Source organism: Phaenicophaeus curvirostris, chromosome 2 (genome assembly GCF_032191515.1).
Source record: "Phaenicophaeus curvirostris isolate KB17595 chromosome 2, BPBGC_Pcur_1.0, whole genome shotgun sequence".
Classification (NCBI taxonomy): Eukaryota; Metazoa; Chordata; class Aves; order Cuculiformes; family Cuculidae; genus Phaenicophaeus; species Phaenicophaeus curvirostris.
The window spans coordinates 29,781,241-29,797,430 of NC_091393.1; the positions used below are offsets into that span (position 1 = coordinate 29,781,241).

Sequence of the window (16,190 nt, forward strand, 5' to 3'; positions counted from 1 at the left end):
CTCCAAGGTAAACAACCCCAGTTCCCTCTGCTCCTCCTCAACCCTTGTTCTCCAGCATCTCAAATATCCTTTAGACTTGACTTTGGATGGAGTTTACATGCCATGGATCCAGTACATCACATTGTACTCGGTGAAGTGGAACTACAAGTGGAGAAATACTGACTGTCTCTGTTTTGTTCTTGATGGACCAGTATATAACTTTGTTCTGGATTCTTCCTCTTATGTACATGATCTGAGGTAGCTGATGGCCTCTGTAGTGGTTTGAGCAGAAAAGGGATGTCTCTTACAAGTGTGAAAGCTGGTTTTGCTGCTGCTCTTGCTCCCCATCCTAGCCCTTCTGTCTAAGCTGCAGCAAGCTGAGGCAGCGTGAGCGTGTATTACCCAGAGGTCTCGAGTGCAGCGCTGCTGTGTGTAGGCAGAATTTAGATCAACATGCAGATTTCTCAGTCCTATAACATTTCTGCGTGCAAGTCTTCACTCTTTGTAACCATTGCAGTGCTGTGGCAAAGATCTCGTGAGGGATTGTCTCTTCCCAGCACTTACATAATAACACAACATTGCTATTCAGAAGGATAGAATGAGGACGCTGTTTCCTTTTGCTCCCTGGCAGAGCTGTGCTTGAATTGAGCAGAGCAGACTGCCACTCCTCTGCTGATAAGGCACAGATGCTACAATTTCCCCTCGTATTATTTTGCTGCTTGTGGCTATGAGTACAATGGTCCATTATGGCTTTTATCATTATAATCGTTAATGCGCACACAATGCTGTGAGCTTTCAAGTTTTGTGTGTTTCATCCATTAGGAATGTACCGGTTGTTGGGCTGCTCGAGGTGCCAGAGGAACAGAAGTCAAGAGAGTAGAAAGGAAGGCTAGCTATCTGCTGCTGGCTTTTTGTTTGGTTGTTTTTCTGAGTATTGTCCAAGGGAAAACTAATATCTCTTTCCTTCTGGAACCGTGTCGGCAACAGAACAGATCTTAAATGCACTTGTCAAGTTTTGAGCCAAAACACTCAAATTTCTTTTTTATTGAATCACGTGTTCCTACTTACCTAGCACACAGCAGTTAGCTGGTAGCTTTAAACCTCAAATTTGCCACTTAGCAGTTGCTTCTGCAGGAGAAAGAATTGATCTTGCCATTTTCTTCAGAAAGCTTTTCCTTGTAACACTTACCTTATGGAAGGAGAGGGAGAGTATGGCAAACACAGCATCGCTTTTGTGTTATTTTATTTCATTTTCTATTAGTTACTACACCACATTTGTTTAGGTATTACTTAGCCTTTGACTTTTTAGGGGTGAGGAGAGAGGGAGAAGGAGCAATTTTAGTCCGGTTCCTGCCTGAAATTCTGCTCATTTTACAATCTGTGATGAAATTCTCAGGTATTTTAAAGGACAGGATATTCCCTTGTTGTGTTACCAAATGCACGTGTATCAAAGTTACAACAGGTTGTGTTCCAGTTGCTATTCTTGCATGAAATCCCATCTGTTAGTTGCTGATCCTGACTCAGGATCATGTGTATATGTGTATACATATATAATTATTTGTATAAAATGTACACATAGAAGTACCAAACGTCATGTTGTATGTCCAGTGATGCCACTGCTCTTACTCAAAACAGGATAAGCTTCTCCTGGCTTCACATTAGATTGTTCCTCATCAATATTTTATGCAGTGTTTGTCATTCTGGTACCAGAGGATTCGTTGTTTACTTTTCTCAAATTTAAAAAGAAAGTTAGACTGGTAGGCAGTCTGGACAAGCAAATATCTAGAGAAATATGAAGCCTGAGAGAGGACTTGGCTTTGATGGAAAGAATTATTTTGATTATTGTCATCTGCAAACCAAATTGTTACTGATGGAAGGAAAGAGTGCTATTCAGGTATGAGAGAGAGAGGTCCTACAATCAAAAAGAAAACAACAAACTCAATGTTAAGACCCATCTTCTGCTTGTTTGTGATTTCCAGTTGGTGAGCTGTTGCCATGTAGATCAGCTTTGTGGTGTTCCAGACAAATACTGCTATGCTGATTTTGTGTCTGTTTAGTAGACACTTGCACCTTTAGTAGACACTTGAACTTAGTGCATTTGCACCTTAAGCCCTTGAGACACCTTGTTAATATTCCCTGGACCTTTAGGTGTCTCTCTGAGTTTGGTGGAACTGTGATTTAAGTCTGTATCTAAGCGTGTTCTATCTCAAGTAGCATGACAGAGGGATAGTGCTAGAGTCTGCTGCTATCACTAGCCCTTCTTAACCAGGATTACTGCATTTGCTTAATCATGACTGTTTGTGCATGTCTATTTAATTCTAGTCATTCCCCTAATTGAGCTTCTCCACAGACCCTGTGATCAGCAAGGCAAATATCATTAGCCTGCCTGTGATTGACATCATGCATCTTTTTCTTTTCTTGTCATGCTTGACTGGAAGCACATAGAGCTTTGCTGGCCTCTGAGTTGAAAGACGAGAAAAGCAGAATTTACTTTATGTAAGTGGGGCAGCGTCAGCTTCTGCTTTCCCTGGGGCAAGGCAGATACCCGGAGCAGCGGGGATGGGAGCGGGTGGGCTTGGCTGCCTGCCTCATCCGCCACAGTTTGTCCCTGCTGGCCAAGGGAAAGCTGCCTAGCAGGGAAGCACTGGGCTAAGGCCAGGCTATTCCCCCACCTCTCCAAAGAGGAGGTGCCCTGTTTGCTTGGAAACAGGAGGGAACAGGAGTCCTAATAGTTTCTGGGTTTTTTATAGAGCTCTGGGAACTTCTTAGCAGTCCTAATGTTTTCCTGTTTCCCACCAGCTTAGAGCTTGCTCCATGTCTGAACATTAGGAAAAAAATTTCACGGAAAGAGTCATTGGGCAGTGGCAGAGGCTGCCCAGGGTGGTGGTTGATTCACCTTCCCTGGAGGGGTTTAAGGGACGGGTGGATGAGGTGCTGAGGGACATGGGTTAGTGATTGATGGAATGGTTGGACTCGATGATCCGGTGAGTCTTTTCCAACCTGGTGATTCTGTGATTCTATGATTCTATGTGCTCATTTCCGCCAAACCTTAGCAGAGAACTTGATCTTGACGCGTGATGTGTCAGTGGAGGCTTCGTGCTTAGGGGTCACTAGGTGTTTGTGTAGCGATTCACGTGGCTGTATGAGTTCTGACTTGTCTTGTAGGTGCTGTGATGATAAAACTCCCTGTTTAAATAATAAAAGTGCCTATTTACAGAGTAATTAATGTAGAGTTGGGAACTGCAGACCCTGGGTGAAAACTGAACTTGATCCAGAGCCTTCAGCTCTCCCCTCTTCTGTGTGATATTGCTAAATAAGATCAACGTTATCTGTCTTCACCTGGGTGTTGGGAGAACTAGTTTATTTTCGTTCGCATAGTGTTTGTTGTGTGAAAGTGGAAGGTATTTTGTTTGCAGGTGTATTGTCCTCCCACACAGAAACATGCATTCTGTTCCAAAATAGAACAAACTTTCTCAAACAACCATGTAAGGGAAGACTGAATTTTTTTGTTGTTGTTGGTTTTGCCTCCTGGATGTTTTTCACCCTGCATATGTTGGCATTTGAAAACAATTTTCTTTTGTAAAGTTTACTCTGTGTCTTTCTGCCAGTTGTAGCCCTGAATATGTGAGAATAAGCAGCTTTTTGCAAGATAATGGTGGGGTAAAAATCCATTATGAAAAAAATGTTTATGTGTACATCCAATTGAACTATCTAATCTAAAATGAAGATATGCACAAACCACAGGATATTATCCTTGTCTCGTTTGGCCATTAGCTGCTGACTCCTGATGTGAAAGACTCTTCTGAAGGAAAAAGTGTTCCTTTTCAGTGTGTTTTACAGTACATACTTATATATAAATGTGTATATTAGCTCCTTCATAGAAAAAACAGCCCACCATTTCAAAGCAGAGGCAGTTGTTAAGTCCTAATCATCTTTCCTTCCTCTACTAAGACATTCAGCTGGAAACAGGCACTTGTTTTTCAGGTTCATTTGGTTCCTGTTGCTTGGTCTTGCTTGTGATTTCCACAGCCATCGATTGCTGCGCCTCAAAGGAGGTTTGCCACAGTCTAGTATTTCTCAAGCTGGAGAAGCCAGCAGGGCTCCTCTTTCAGGGTCAGTTCTCACTGAAAATACCTGCATCCTTGATGATTCATGCACTTCTTGCCTCACCTTCATCCTCTGTTGACTGATGGCCTGATGCTGACGCTCACCGGTACCCAAACCGTCACGGTTACTCCAGTGCAGAGGGGAAAAAGCATTCATTCTTGGCAATTTTAAACAAAAGGAGATCTTTAAAAGTGTTGGGAAGGTAGTGACAGGAACTGTGTTAAACCAGGCTTTCTGAAATCACTTGCTGCTTTGGGAAGATGCTTATCACCTGTGCTGTTATCAGTGCCTGGTCCTGGCTGAGGTCCCTTCCTTGGTGTGTACCTCTTGTTCACAGGATAAAAGGCCAAATTTGGAAACTAGGTATTTCCCTGCTGCACAGCTCTGGAGAGCCTTGCAGGTGCTTGGTCAAGGGTTTGTCTGCTTGTGCAGCATGGTTTTTTTGCATCTGCAAGAAAACAAGAGATGCAAGATATAACAAGCAAACATGCAAGACGGTTCTGTTACTGCTTTCACATTTGTACATTTGAAGTGCTGCGTGTTGAGATAAGTGACTCTTTCCTTCTCTGATTTAATATTAAGGATGATGATTCAGCTGCAGGGTTAATAAAAATTGGAATTTAGTGAAGATTTCTTTGAAGTAGGTTATTACCTCTGAAGTGATGTCCATAGAAGTGGAAGCGATCTGTTAAAGATCAAAGTAGTTCACAAACGTTAACCAGCTGTCCAACATACATCTGTCCCTAAGATCTACCCCGCTCTGCTGAGACCCTACCTGGAGCCCTGTGTCCAGTTCTGGAATCCTCAACATAAGAAGGACATGGAGCTGTTGCAACGGGTCCAGAGGAGGCCACAAAGATGATCAAAGGGCTGGAGCACCTCCCATACAAGGACAGGTTGAGAGAGTTGGGGTTGTTCAGCCTGGAGAAGAGAAGTCTCCGAGGAGACCTTAGAGCAGCTTCGTGTACTGAAAAAGGCTAAAGGAAAGCTGGGGAGGGGCTTTTTACAAAGGCTTGGAGTGATAGGATGAGGGTAAACGACTTTAAACTGGAGAGGGGAAGGTTTAGACTAGACATTAGGAGGAAATTCTTCATGATGAGGGTGGAACAGGTTTCCCAGGGAAGCTGTGGCTGCCCCATCCCTGGAGGTGTTGAAGGCCAGGTTGGATGGGGCTTGAGCAGCCTGATCCAGTGGGAGGTGTCCCTGCCCATAGCAGGGGCTTGGAACTGGGTGATCTTTAAGGTCCGTTCTAACTCAAACCGTTCTATGATCTGGGTGGTTTGTGAGGTTGAATATAGCTTGTTTTCTGGGGTTTGATTAGCAGAGCTGACTGAAGGTTCTCTCGCATGGTCATGTGTGTGCCTCAAACACATCTCTCTGATTAAGTATGTGTAGATATTCTCCAGTAAGTCACTCATCAACTCAGTAGGATTAGGGTGATGCTAAAAAGCCAGATTGCAGATCTGCTGTAGAGAGTCGGGCACGCTGGAGCAGCAGTACCAGAGCATTTCAAAGTTGAGCCTGTGATTAAAGTTTGAGCAGGATTATAGCTGCTACTTTACACAAAGGCCATGTTTGAAAGAAGCTTAAAATCTCTCCAAGGAACCTACCACTTTTTTTTCCTTCCCTCTCACATGTTTTCTTGCATGCTCTAAGTGTACCACGGAAAAATGGCAGGAAGTAGTTTTCTTTTAAAGACTAAGATTAAAAGTGCAGCTGTCTTATTACCAGATCAGCATTTGTGTTCCTTCTAGGAGTATCCTCTGAAATATTAAAGAAAGATGGAATATGACAGTTAGATGGCTACAAGAATCCCTGGTTTACAGGAACAAGGAAGGCTTGGGTTCAACCCTTGCTCTGTCATTCTCCCCTCCTCTTCGGAGAACACCGCAGCTGCTAGAGGTCACTTAGTTTAGGGCAGGTTTGCCTTCTGGGATTGTTCAGCTTTGTGTAAATGGAAAGCCCATCTAGAAAGTGGTGTCCTCCTCAGGGAAAAGCTCTCTAGGCCCGAGTGAATTTCCTGTCAGGGCAAAAGAGGGGGAGCTGCTTTCCAAGAGTATTAGCCTCTACCTGAGACACGAACATCCAAATTTATGTAGTGGAAGGCATCACTCGCTCGTGCACGCTCTCCCTGTACCCCGGGGAGCGTTGGACACTGCTTCACTATGTACTATTCTAATCCAAATTTAAAAATGAGTGTTACATCACATTACTCAAAAGACTTCATGGGGAATGTGTTTACTAGGATAGATGCCTATTCACCAGCCCACAGATTAGATTAGTGGGGTTGGCACAGAGCAGTGGGATAACCCTGATGTTGCAGTGTCTTTTGGCAAGAAAAGGTATCTCCTTCTCAGTATTCATTTTTAAGTAATGTAAAGAAAATACCTGTCACACATAAGAATTACAAAATGCTATCAGAAGTGGTTATTGCAGCAGTTTTTGTCCACTTATGTAGCCTCATCACATGAATTTTGAGCTTTGACTTACTATCCTTTTAGCACAAAAACTAGCCATAGATCAAACCATGAATTTGTAGCTGCAAAGCACTGCTAAATGAGTGCTTCTCGCTCAATATCTTTTTGTATTCTTCGTCCTTCCTAGATTGTAGGGCCAGGAGGGGTCATTATCATGCAGCCTGATGTCATTTGTAGTGTGGATCATAAAATAGCAACCAGCGTTTCCTGACTGTTCATGTGGTTGAATGCAAGTTTGTATAAATATATTTTTGTACGTATGTATGTATATTTTTAGAAGTTCATCTAATCATGGTTTGCAGATGATAAGACACTTATGAGACTTCAGGAATTTAGTCTACACATTAATAATCATCTTTTTTAGAAGCATTTTCCTATTCGTTTGATCTCTCTTCCCAGTATTTTCCATTTTCCCTCTTTGCATTGAAACCTAGGCAGACTAATTTCAGAATCGGAATTTTATGTTTTTAAAAAATTTCTTTTTTTTTTCGTCTTTCATTTCGTCTTTTTTCCCTTCCAATTTTATCAGTAGGTGCTCGAGGTTTCTAAAATGTTTTACCAATCCCAGCATGTGATGGTTTTGCGTGCAGTGCACATTTTATTTTGGGATGACTGTGGCCTAGTGCCAACACTAAAATACATTTAAATTTGAAGACATAAGTCAAATGATATTGCGATGATCTCCTTGGCTCTGCAATCCTGTCATGCTTTTTTGGCCTTTCCAAATCCATTGAGTTATTTATACGATTTCCCGTATGACTTGGCACTTGCATCTGCAGCATTAGAGCAGTCAGAAGTCTGCATTTTGACAATATCCACCGATCACCCATTAAGAAAATAATATAGGATGATCTTTTTGCCTGTCTAGCTCTCGAATAAAAGGTGACATCTTGAAGAGCCATTCCTTGTCTTCGATGATAGCAGCATCTTCTTAAAAGTGAAGTGTTTAGCCTTTTAAACAGGTAAACTCTTCTGTTCTAAAAAAATGAAGCTGCTCACCAAAAATATCTCTCAAGTGGTTTTAATTACATCCACTTTATATTGTAAAATTACCTTGGGCACCAAATGAACAAGTGTTTTTTGTCAAAGTAGGTGATAGATAAATGTCGCCCCATATGGAAATGGTGAAAGTCAGATTCTTTCTTTTGAATTATGATGAGGTTTGTTTGCTTTTGAGTGTCAGGTGAAGTAAGTCAAGGCACCATGTAGTTCTTGCTTGGATTACCCTAAAAGAAAATTGAAAGGCAGACATTTTAATTCTTTATATTGAGTTTTTGTTGTGGCCTGCACAGGTTTGTTAGAGTTAAGTGCAGCAGAGTTAAATTATGTTTTATGGTTTGGAAATCAGGCAAGGAATAATTATATTGATTCTTGCAGGGTACTGTAATCTTTATCATGTTAGACAAAATGATGTAATGGTGCGCAGCTCTAAAGCACCAGCACGTTGTTGGTCACTAAATATACGTTTGTGTGGCACAACCCATGATGTACGAAGGTTAGAATTACAGTTATCTTGCAGAACTTTTAAGATTAGTCTATCCTTGGCAGCTTCAGAAGGAAAGTCCTGCCTTTATGAGCCATCGATCTCTGAGGTCTTCGTTATTCCAAGTGAAGACTGTCAGAGTACAGCAATGAAGTAAAAAAACTGAATGCAAAGGCAGTGGTTCCTCTTATGGCCTGTTTAATTCAGTAAAGAGTTATTTTTTGTGAAATGCCAAATCTTACCTTGGCTTCATCATGTCAGAGTGTATACATAAGCAGAAATTTATAGAAAAAACACCATCAGTTTTTGATAGGTTCAGAGTGTCTCCAGGTCTGACTTACTTAAATTGTAAGTTTAGTTATTTAATTACTGAAATACAATGAGGACTTTTTAAAGAAAGAAACAAAGGGAATTTCGTAAAAGTATTGCTTCAAATAAAAATAACTTTCCACTGGCACACATCCATTAAAGGAAGAATGAAGATGCTCCTCAGCATGTTGGTTTTATAAGGGTCAATGTACAACAGGATATCTAGTCACCTTAGTCCAATCTCAGCCTTTAGGTACCTAATTTCAGCTCCTGTTTTCTCTGAGAAAAAAATATGAAGTAGTTCATCCTGAAAGTTGTTTGGGGGTGATTAACATGCACACAGTTCTCATTCATCCTATACAGTACTTTATCACCTTAATGGATAGACTGGGAGGATAATTTCTTCCAGCATGAGATCGGCTCCAAGCTGCATAGAAAATGACAAATTTGTCACCTTTTTGTAGTTGTTTTGTAATGAATTTTTCATAGCATATAACCGAGTACCAAATCATGCTGTGTTTTGTTCGCATACAGGTATATTTCCAGTACTGTAGCCAGTTTCAACGTTGTCTGACACAAGTGGTGCATCTCCTGTCTGCTCTCAAGAGAGGCCACAGCTGCCCCGTGCTTCAAATTCTCTTGCAGCCACTTTGCGTTGCTCGTTCTTCACCCAAGAAATCTCTAAAGTGAGCAAGTCTTGAGCGGAGAGAGTGTTTTCTGCCTAATTTAGAGTGATCTTTCATGCCCTCAGGACAGCATCTGTGTTTGCAGAAGGTGCAGCATAAGAAATGTGTTTGGGTTTTGAGGAGGTAGGGGCCGGTGCCACATCAGGGGAAGAGGGAGGCTTTGGATACTGCTGGTGGCAGGGATCAACTGTGTCATTCCTTTCCCTGTGAGGAAAGGGAAACAAAGTGAACGGGCTTTGGCAATGGTCCCGAACGGGTTGAGGAAGAGAATCACCCGCATTAATGATTGATGGCGGCAAAGCTCATTCAGCTTGAAAAGTACTTTCTGTAAGTGCTAAGTGCTGGCATTAAAAATGTATGCATTATCATTTTAGTGCGTGCTCGGCCGCTGCAAATGGAGGGGAATGGAAAGAGCCGGCAGTGACATTATGGCCACACTCGTATCTCCCGGCAGCTGAAATCACAGTTTGCCAGGGCACGCAACCTCGGACCTGGTTCTTGCAGAGCTCAGCCTGCTGTGGTTGCTGCTGGTGGTTCTCTTGAACTGCTCCACCATCTGCCCTGCAGAGCTCCAAGCGAAGGCTTAGAAACCTACGAGTCAAACCATCTCCTAAGTGAACAGTTGTCTTCATTAAATCCCTCCTGACAAAGAGGAAGACACGGGTCATAATCTATCATATGTGCACTTCTTACATGTGTAAAACTTTTAAAGTTATCAATTATCCAGTCTGTTTTTCTTCTCCAAAAAGTTGAACTTCTATCTCTGAGTAGGAGATGCAGGGAAGGGGTGTTTGACAGGAATGATTTGTTGTGCTGTCAAGGTTGTGGCATGTTGCTGCCGTACCAAAAGCAGAGAAGTTACGTGGGCAGGAAGAGAAGCTTTTGCTGCAGTTGAGCCGTGAGAGGTTAAATCTAAAATAAAATGTTAATGTAGGTGATGAAAGTCTCTGACAGGAGCAGCAGAGACACATCAAGAGGCAGCACAGAAGGAGAAGGGGTTGAATAAGTGGACTCAAAGCTTAGACATTAGCCACGTGGCACGTGCAGAAAGGTTTAGGCTGGAAATGTGCTCCCTAGGGGGCCTGTCTGGTGTCTGGGTGGAAGGGAGAAGTGGGTTTGTGCTCTGCCCCCCAGTTCGGTGCGCTGGACTCGGCAAGGTCAGCGCAGCTCTTTGCCTTTCCAGGCTGCAGGTGAGTCAGCAGCTGCACACCTTGTGCAAGTTCTCTCTGGAAATAGTACTTGAAGTCCCCATTTTGCCAGCTCGCTGCAGACTGTGCAGTCCTCACCTCCCACCCAGCTGTGTGCTGAGCTTGTTTTCTGTCTTCATTTTACTCTGCATTTTGGTCTGGCCTTTCTCTGTTCACGTATCTGGTAACAGAGTTAGGGACCTATTTCCAGCTTGCCCCTGCCGGCTACGCTGACCAGCAGGGCGAGAACCCCACGGGGTGGCTGGTTTGCTGGAAAGGAGGCTTGTGTTTGGTCTTTCTTTCTGTGTAGTCTCAGCCTGGTAGCACTTTTGCAGTGTCTGCAAAGAGAAGGGTATCCCTCTTCCTCTCCACCAGCCTCCCAGCAGACAGCCCTCACCTTGGAGGGGCGATTGGTATTCAAAAATAACCAAGATTTGGTCTTAATTTGTTATTAGTCTAAAACATCCACCTTTCATCTCTCTCCTCTTGATGTTCGTGCTGTGCTAGATGCTGTGTTTTCTGTTATACCTTGGGTAAAATGCTGTGGTTGCTAAGGAAAAAAGCATTAGTGTTACCAATATTTATTATTCGGTCCCCATGGAAACAGTAGTTCTTCTAGGAGTTCTAATACTCTCATTTTTCCTTCCTATGGAAAAGATGCATCCTTAACCATGAAGTTCAGATAATTAATTTCTAGAAATAGAAGGCAAGCTACGCCACTCCCTTTTGCTCTCTGGTATGCTTAAGAGATGTCTGTCGAAGGATGTTACTGCATAATAAGCTATGATTGTGGTTTGTAATCACATGAAAGTTTTTGGAGTATGGTTAATCTAATTTTATCTCGGTGTTTTATTATCATTTTTTCCACTCTTATCTCCCTGTTTAATTTGTCTTTTCCCCCATTGTTATTTTTCAGTTTGCTGCGTATTTTAAGGAAGAGTTATTTGTTGGGGAAATTAACTCACTGTTTTTTATTTAAAGGTATAACTATGACAAAAGCTGTCAGCGTGGCCCGTTGTCATAAAAGGGATGCAGTAGTAACTGTTCTTTCGAAGAAATTTTAGTTCTTCAGATTTTCAGAGGAAAGCTGTTAAAATACTGAGTGGTTTATCCTTGGTGGAATATTTAACACAGCCTTTGGCTCTCTTACAGTGCCTAAAACAGTATGTGGAACTTCTGATCAAAGAAGGTCTAGAAACAGCAATCAGCTGCCCTGATGCTGCCTGCCCAAAGCGAGGTCATCTGCAAGAGAATGAGGTACACTCTTAATGCAGATAGTTGTTTTTTTTTTCTATCGAGGATGTTTAAATGTATCTTGCTCTGTATGTTAGATGCCCCATCCCTGGAGGGGTTCAAGGCCAGGTTGGATGGGGCTTGGGCAGCCTGGTCCAGTGGGAGATGTCCCTGTCCATGGCAGGGGGGTTGGAACTGGATGATCTTTAAGGTCCCTTCCAACCCAAACTGTCCTATCATTCTGTGGTTGTTGCCAACATAAGTTTTTAATAAATTTCTAGAGGTCAAATATTTTGTCTCCCTTTGTTGAACATTTGTTCCTAATTGGAAATTTTCTTTCCCTGTTCCTTCCTTTGACAGATTGAGTGCATGGTTGCATCAGAAATCATGCAAAGGTATAAGAAGCTGCAGTTTGAAAGAGGTAAGACGTAACTCTTCCCATTGTGGGAGTGATATCACACCAGAGCAATCCTGTGCATCACAGTTGGGCTCTTCACATGTTCATGTAGTAGCAACTTGGATTAATTGCTTGGTCGTTACAAAAAACCGTACCAAAATGAGAAAACGTCTCTGTTCTTCCCTGTGTGATTCCCAGAAGTGCAGCATTCTGGGAATAAACAAAGGGAAGAAAATTGCCATATATTATGTTGCTCTATAACTAGCAGAGAGAATGACTTCTATTTCAGGCTTTGCTGTCTGAATTGACTACCTGCACTCCAGGGACTGGGGAGGTAGACCGACCCCTTTCTGGAGCCACCATTATCTCCTGTGATGGCATCTGGTGCACAATTACGAGGCAGTCCTCTGTGTAATGATAACATGAACCTTATTAATTTTTATGAGGATATAAGCTGACCAGGTGCCTATGGGGATGTGGAATTCAGTGCCCATAGAAAATTTAAAGTAAGATTTTGCTGAAGGCAGGACCTAGCTTAGAAACCACTGAAGTCATTGGTGGGTGTTGACTTCAGTGGGCTCTGACACATGAAATGACTTCCCAGTAAGCAGCCCCGAAGGAAGGGATGGAACTGTCCCAGTGTTACGCTGTTGTTAGTCATGTGGCAATCTGCAGTTTCAATACAGGATGGGGGGGTGATGTGATAGAGAGCTGCCCTGTGGAGAAGGACTTGGGGTGCTGATTGATGAGAAGTTTGCCATGAGCCGGCAATGTGTGCTTGCAGCCCAGAGGGTCAAACATGTCCTGGGTGGCATCCAAAGCACCACAGCCAGCAGGGCAAGGGAGGGGATTCTGCCCCTCTGCTCCACTTTTGTGAGATTCCACCTGCAGCCCTGTGTCCAGTTCTGGAATCCTCAGCATAAGAAGGAGATGGAGCTGTTGGAACGGGTCCAGAGGAGAATCATAGAATCATAGAATAACCAGGTTGGAAGAGACACACCGAATCATCGAGTCCAACCATTCCTATCAAACACTAAACCATGCCCCTTAGCACCTCGTCCACCCGTGCCTTAAACACCTCCAGGGAAGGTGAGTCAACCCCCTCCCTGGGCAGCCTGTTCCAGTGCCCAATGACCCTTTCTGTGAAAATTTTTTTCCTGATGTCCAGCCTAAACCTCCCCTGGCAGAGCTTGAGGCCATTCCCTCTTGTCCTGTCCCCTGTCCCTTGGGAAAAGAGCCCAGCTCCCTCCTCTCTACAACCTCCTTTCAGGTAGTTGTAGAGAGCAATGAGGTCTCCCCTCAGCCTCCTCTTCTCCAGGCTAAACACCCCCAGCTCTCTCAGCTGCTCCTCATAAGGCCTGTTCTCCAGCCCCTTCACCAGCTTTGTTGCTCTTCTCTGGACTCGCTCCAGAGCCTCAACATCCTTCTTGTGGTGAGGGGCCCAGAACTGAACACAGGATTCGAGGAGCGGTCTCACCAGTGCCGAGTCCAGAGGGAGGATAACCTCCCTGGACCTGCTGGCCACGCCGTGTCTGATCCAAGCCAAGATGCCATTGGCCTTCTTGGCCACCTGGGCCCCTGCTGGCTCATATTCAGTCGCTGTCAACCAACACCCCCAGGTCCCTCTCCTCCAGGCAGCTTTCTAGACAGACTTCTCCTAGTCTGTAGCTGCACAGGGTTGTTGTGCCCCAAGTGCAGGACCCGGTATTTGGCCTTGTTAAACCTCATACCGTTGGACTCAGCCCATGGATCCAGCCTGTTCAGATCCCTTTGCAGAGCCTCCCGACCCTCCAGCAGATCGACACTTCCACCCAGCTTAGTGTCATCTGCAAACTTGCTAAGGGTGCCCTCGATGCCTTCATCCAGGTCATTGATAAAGACATTGAACAGGGCTGGGCCCAGCACTGAGCCCTGGGGAACCCCACTTGTCACTGGCCTCCAGCTGGATTTCACACCATTTACCACCACTCTCTACAGGCTACATAGATGATCTGAGGGCTAGAGAACCTCTGCTATGCTGACAGGCTGAGAGTTGGGGTTGTTCAGCTTAGAGAAGAGAAGGCTCCGATGAGACCTTAGAGTGACCTTCCAGTATCTGAAGTACAAGAAAGCTGGGGAGGGAGATTTTCCAAAGGCATGGAGTGATAGGATGAGGGGGAGTGACTTTAAGCTGGAGAGGGGTAGATTTAGAATAGATATAAGGAGTAAATTCTCCATGATGAGGGTGGTGAGGCCCTGGCCCAGGTTGCCCAGGGAAGCTGTGGCTGCCCCATCCCTGGAGGTGTTGAAGGTCATGTTGAATGGGACTTTGGGCAGCCTGATCCAGTGGGATGCCTCTGCCCATGGCAGGGGGGTTGGAATAGTATGATCTTTAAGGTCCCTTCCAAATCAAACCATTCTATGATTAGGGTAGAGGACAACCTGAAGTAGAGTCTTGCTGGGGAAGGCAGCACTTTCTGATGGGCGGTACCTGCATAGTGTAAGTTCTGTTTAACTTCAAATACAACTGAACTAAAATACAACATCTCATTCTCAGAACCAGTGAATGAACGTAGGAAACTCACTTAAGTTTGGTGCCTGTTTGTGAAGTAGGCAAAATTTATGTACAAGTAGGTAGTAAAGATCAAAAGGTTTCTTTTAAAAACGTGCCCTGCCAATCAACCTCAACTGGAATGCATTGTTATGGAAGGCTGGTCTTGTAGTCAGCTTTGAATTTTGTTCTTTTTTACAGAAGTGCTTTTGGATCCGTGTCGGACTTGGTGTCCATCCTCTACTTGCCAGGCAGTTTGCCAGCTCCGGGAGCCAAGCCCACAAGACCCCCAGCTGGTCCAATGCAAAGCTTGTGACATTGAGTTCTGCTCTGCTTGCAAATCTAGTTGGCATCCAGGTCAAGGCTGTCAAGAGAACATGCCAATCTCTTTTCTTCCAGGAGAAACAAGGTAAAGTATTGCAAAAGATCAAGTGTTTAGAAACAAACCAGAGTATGAATAGCAAAGAGGGAGTTTTCCTGATATTTTGTTTTAAGGCTGTTTCCATCACTTAGTCATTCCTGTTCCTTTAATGCTGTGTTCCAAAACTGGGTGGTTCTTGGCAGCCTCACTCCTTGCCACCATTCCCAGCAAAACACAAAAGAGCTCATTGAACCTCCATCAGCTGCTGTTTTGCCCCAGTGGGGAAAAATATGATATCCATGCAGCTCATGAGGTTCTTTTCAGACAAGATCTCATTGCTGCCTCTATTCTGGACAGCACAAGGGTTGGTAACATTGTGCCAGGCAGCGACTTTTAGGGTACCCTGATAACCATCCGAGATGCTGCACGTTTGCCCAATGATCTTAAGTTCTACTCCAAGCCATTCCCACAGGCGTTCTGAATCATAGAACCATAGAATCACCAGGTTGGGAAGGACCCACTGGATCATCGAATGCAGTACTGCAGCCAGTAAATAAGAAAGGCTGTTCTGCATGTGTTCTCCTTCATGTTTAGGCTTTGACAAAGATTGTGTAGCAGTTCAAGGTGTCATTAAAGCCCTGGACAGCCTTGGAGTTGCCTATTCATAGCTTGTCTTCTTTCAAGCTATCCTAAGTTCCTAGTCAAATATAGTAACTTTTGCACATGCTCATGTGTGCTTGTCTATAAGTGAAGTTTACTGAACTTTATGGCAAGATAAAAATCTTTATTTATTTTTCTTAGTTTTTTGATTGCTTCTTAGTTTTTATTTCATGCATAATTTTTTTACTGCATTGAGGTATGTTTACCATTATTTTGGAGCATAATGTGTCAGTAGCAGTTTGTGCTCCCATTGTGCTTTTAGATTTTCATATACTGTTTATGAATTCAAAGCATTTCTTGTCATATGATTGACCCTAGTGTGACTAACGAGTGTATGTCCTTTTATCTTGCTGATGGGCAAATCAATCAATCAGTTAAGGGTCTGTCCCGGTTTCCAGGAACCTTGATTCCCCAGCATTTGTTCTTGTATCTCCCACTGGCAGTGCCTGCAGGAAGTGTCATTTTTTTAAGGTACATATTAGTTGTTTGTGTACATAAGGCCTGTGTATGGTAGAAAGCTACTCAAGGGAAGTAAATGTTCTTATAGTGTTTCCACCTTCCTCTGTGTTGCACCCGCTACATGAGGGGACATCTTATAGTTTTGCACAGTAATCCAAGACAAGGAGAGGTGGTGCTGACTCTAATTCATGGATCGTGGTTTGTTAGCAGTCTTAGAGATGAAGAGAACAACTCTGAAAGAGTGACGTGCCCCAAAACCCTCATGGTTCCTGATTTGGAAGAAAATTCCTAGGGAGGACCCTCAAGGAGGGCAGAGACAAGC

At 43.7% G+C, this 16,190-nt stretch overlaps 1 protein-coding gene across 1 annotated transcript in view; it reads left to right on the forward strand.

The window, feature by feature from the left end:
• The window catches only part of RNF144A (ring finger protein 144A), a 58,846-nt gene that overhangs the window by 34,817 nt on the left and 7,839 nt on the right, over nt 1-16,190 (forward strand). The window contains exons 3-5 of the mRNA XM_069851601.1: nt 11,381-11,485; nt 11,822-11,882; nt 14,590-14,797. Of these exons, the coding sequence (XP_069707702.1) occupies nt 11,381-11,485; nt 11,822-11,882; nt 14,590-14,797 (374 nt within the window). The remainder of the gene's footprint in view (nt 1-11,380; nt 11,486-11,821; nt 11,883-14,589; nt 14,798-16,190) is intronic.